Source organism: Zingiber officinale, chromosome 10A, assembly GCF_018446385.1.
Source record: "Zingiber officinale cultivar Zhangliang chromosome 10A, Zo_v1.1, whole genome shotgun sequence".
Taxonomy (NCBI): domain Eukaryota; kingdom Viridiplantae; phylum Streptophyta; class Magnoliopsida; order Zingiberales; family Zingiberaceae; genus Zingiber; species Zingiber officinale.
The window spans coordinates 86,791,187-86,794,415 of NC_056004.1; the positions used below are offsets into that span (position 1 = coordinate 86,791,187).

At 41.9% G+C, this 3,229-nt stretch overlaps 1 protein-coding gene across 1 annotated transcript; it reads right to left on the reverse strand.

The window, feature by feature from the left end:
• Nucleotides 1-1,987: 1,987 nt before the first annotated feature.
• Nucleotides 1,988-2,946, reverse strand: LOC122027871 (remorin 1.4-like). The gene is made up of 5 exons (XM_042586888.1): nucleotides 2,828-2,946; nucleotides 2,707-2,751; nucleotides 2,548-2,635; nucleotides 2,393-2,474; nucleotides 1,988-2,266 (listed from the first exon to the last, which is right to left on the reverse strand). Exons 1-5 carry the CDS (start codon nucleotides 2,904-2,906, stop codon nucleotides 2,066-2,068), a joined length of 495 nt encoding a protein of 164 aa, XP_042442822.1. The 5' UTR covers nucleotides 2,907-2,946; the 3' UTR covers nucleotides 1,988-2,065.
• Nucleotides 2,947-3,229: the final 283 nt, after the last annotated feature.

The window sequence follows — 3,229 nt, forward strand, 5'->3', positions numbered from 1 at the left end:
CTGAGAATGCTGGGTCATTCGGCAAAGGGTGTCCAATAGCTTGTTGTTGTTGTATTATCTTTTGTGCCTTAGCGGCCATGAGCAAATTCAAGTCCTCTTGTGACAAAGTAACTGTTGTGAATCTTCTAGCTGCTTCCATCTTCCCATTTCAGATTCAGGCAAGCTTTTCATAGACGACGTCAAATTTGATACTATCTGAAATTGGGAGAGACGGACAACCGGCTAAGTGGTGTCGAGGTTGACTTTGAGAAGACTTCGAGTAGGAGGAACCTAGTGCCACTCTTGATCCTGTGTGTTAAAGAGAAAAACTAGAAGAGGGAATTGTTAGTAACTGGGTCAGGGAGTGATCCTTAGCACAGACACTCCGACACTCAAATCAGACAGAGACTAAAGAAAAGGATGAAGAATGGTGGCGATAAATAGTGAACTTTGATAGCGAAGCATGCCTACACCTGTGAGTGGAGACCCCTTATGTATCACTATTTTTTCCTTGCATTAATATCAATGCATTTCTAAAATAGGACCGACTATTCTGACATTCTGACAACTTTCCCCAAAATAGGCCTGATGCGGTGATAAGAGCTTACGTGGCATAAGTCAATAGCCACGGTGTAGGTCAAAGTCAAAGCGGTCAATACTAGGGTTCAACAAAGGTTAATCCGAGCAAGAGTGACTACATCAGCCGATCGGAATGATACTACCCGGCCAGTGTGAAATCAGTCCGAGCAGACCACCCGCCCAGTCGGATATGACACCGGCATCAGTCATGTGAAGTAATAAAGAAGAAGACTAAAATTCTTGAGGAAGTGAAAGCAAAGGAGAATACTCCATCTATCATTAAATACATAGAAGCCAAGACAAAGATCCCTTCTGTGGATAATCAATATCATTAAATAGGGGAAGATGGAATGCCACTAAGAAAGATATAAAAGGGCATGCTAGGTATGAGGAAAAGACGAGAAAAACAAGTCTCGGTCTCTATCATTTTTCTTTTTCCTTCCTCTGTTTCTAACTTGAGCGTCGGAGGGCTAACGCCAAAGACCCCTTCCCTGGTTTTAGTTTTGTTTTGTAGATAAGAGCAAGGTCTTTATCCAGTCACTGGAACTATCACCTTCCCAGCTTTTCAGCTTCACGCCTTTGGATAGGATCAAGACCTCTTATTTCTATGCTTTGTAGGGTAGAAGTTTCCGCCATATGAATTACACATGGAATATTCTCTTAATTCTCAGATAACAGTTATACAAAATGCCAAAAAGGAATATTAGGTCGTTATACTGATAGGCCATTAATAAGCTTTGAGGGTAAGTTGACCGAGCCCCCTTTAATGTTCGATCGGACATCGCTCCGAACGAGGTCGTGTCGGCTAAGGAATGTTGATCATCTCGAGGACTCAGTCTCTCTAACGACTCGACTTTCTTGAGGATTCGACCTCTCTAAAGACTCAGCATTCGCTTGTACAAGGAGTTTGGCTAAGCCGAGAGGACTCAGCTTAGGATTCCATTAAGCCAAGAGGACTCAGGATCTGAGCGAACAAGAGATTCGACCGGCCGAACTATTTGGCCGAGCTGTATGACTACGCTAGTCCTAAATATTGACACCTCCTTGATTTGACCATCACATTAGTTAATTTTCTTGACTTCAACCTTGACCTTAGGAGTTCTATCTTATTTACCGTATCAATTAGAATACTAATACTAACTTCTCCTGTGGGTTCTCTCTCAAGAGATCAAGTTTAGGTCCATATCATTATTTTTAATAAATTTTTATTTATATAATAATAATAATAATAATAATTAAAAATTGAAACCGATTTAGGATTTTATGGGTCCGGGCAATTATAATTCTAGTTCGAGAATCAAATCAACGGATACCCAGCCTATTGATTCAGTTACGAGCTCGTGTCAGGTTCGGACTCGACCCACGGTCGGGTATAACTAGAACTTCCAGATAATTTCAAGAACAAAATTCTATTTTTTTTTTTAAAAAATATCCTTAAAATCTATTATCATTATTTTTTATATACGACAAGAACTTTCCCACATTTTCTTTTCCAACTACAGAAGATTTAAGAGCTGCAACATCCGAAACGCTTCTTAGGAAGATGGCCACTTGATCGATACTCTGAAGCTCTATCATCGACTTTAAGCAGCTCTACCTTCCGCCGAGCTTCTGCCATCGCTCTCCTCTCCTCTGCTTCCTTGTGGATCATTGCGATCTTGTTCTTCATTTTCTCTCCACATTCTGCTTTCTTCTCCTCCAGTTTTTCCTGCTCGCACAAGAGTCATTTCCTCCATTATATTCTTCGAGCTCAACACAGACAGAGGAATTCGAATTACATCCTCTAAAACAAACAAACAAACAAACAACTTTTGTGAAGAAGACATTAATTTACCTGGATCTTTCTGAGTTCTGCCTCAAGAGCTGCCTTCTTCGAGTTCTCCCAAGAAAGAATGGACGACATCTTCTTTTCAGTTCTATTCAATGCTACAAGGAAAAATAGTTACATTGCAGACACAAAACAGAGATCACGTTGCTTGAGAATCTTACTTATTTTCCACTTTTGTCTTTTCATTTTCTTCCCAAGCCTGGATTAAGGACATCACCTTCTCGTTTGCGATCAGTGCCAGAAGAGCATCTGCAGATCACTAGCATAATTATCTTAATCTATACCATTTAATATCTGCAAATTAAGATCTCATTCTCCACCTCTGTTGCCTGCATTTCCCTGGTGTTTCTTCGGCGAAGAAGAATCTAGGTACAAGTTCAGTTCATCAGAGAAATGCCAACTTTAAAAGAGTATATTAATTGAAGGATATAGAGGTCTTACTCTCCACTAGTGAGCCTGGCGACTCCTTCGCCTCCGGCGATGCCTCGGCCTTCGTTGTCGTGCTGTGTTTCTCCCTCATGGAGAATTCCTACTGCTCCAACTGCAAAGCAAGCTGCCGACTTATCTCCTTCCCCGACCAGACTTTAAAGAACCTTCAGGGACCAGCGGCGCGGAAGCAAGCTAGCTCCCAATTCGGCACATCACGCTGCGCACCGCCTTGGAGGGAATGAGAGCGGCTGAGGGGAGCCGAGCACATGGCGACCAGTCCCACCGTCCCGCCACGTCTCTTGCATTTAAAGATGGTAGAGATCCCGCGCTTTGTATATTCAACAATTAATCAAAAGTGCCGACGAACATAGCCGAGTTGGTAGATGAATTATCACAATAATTAATCAAAGAGCA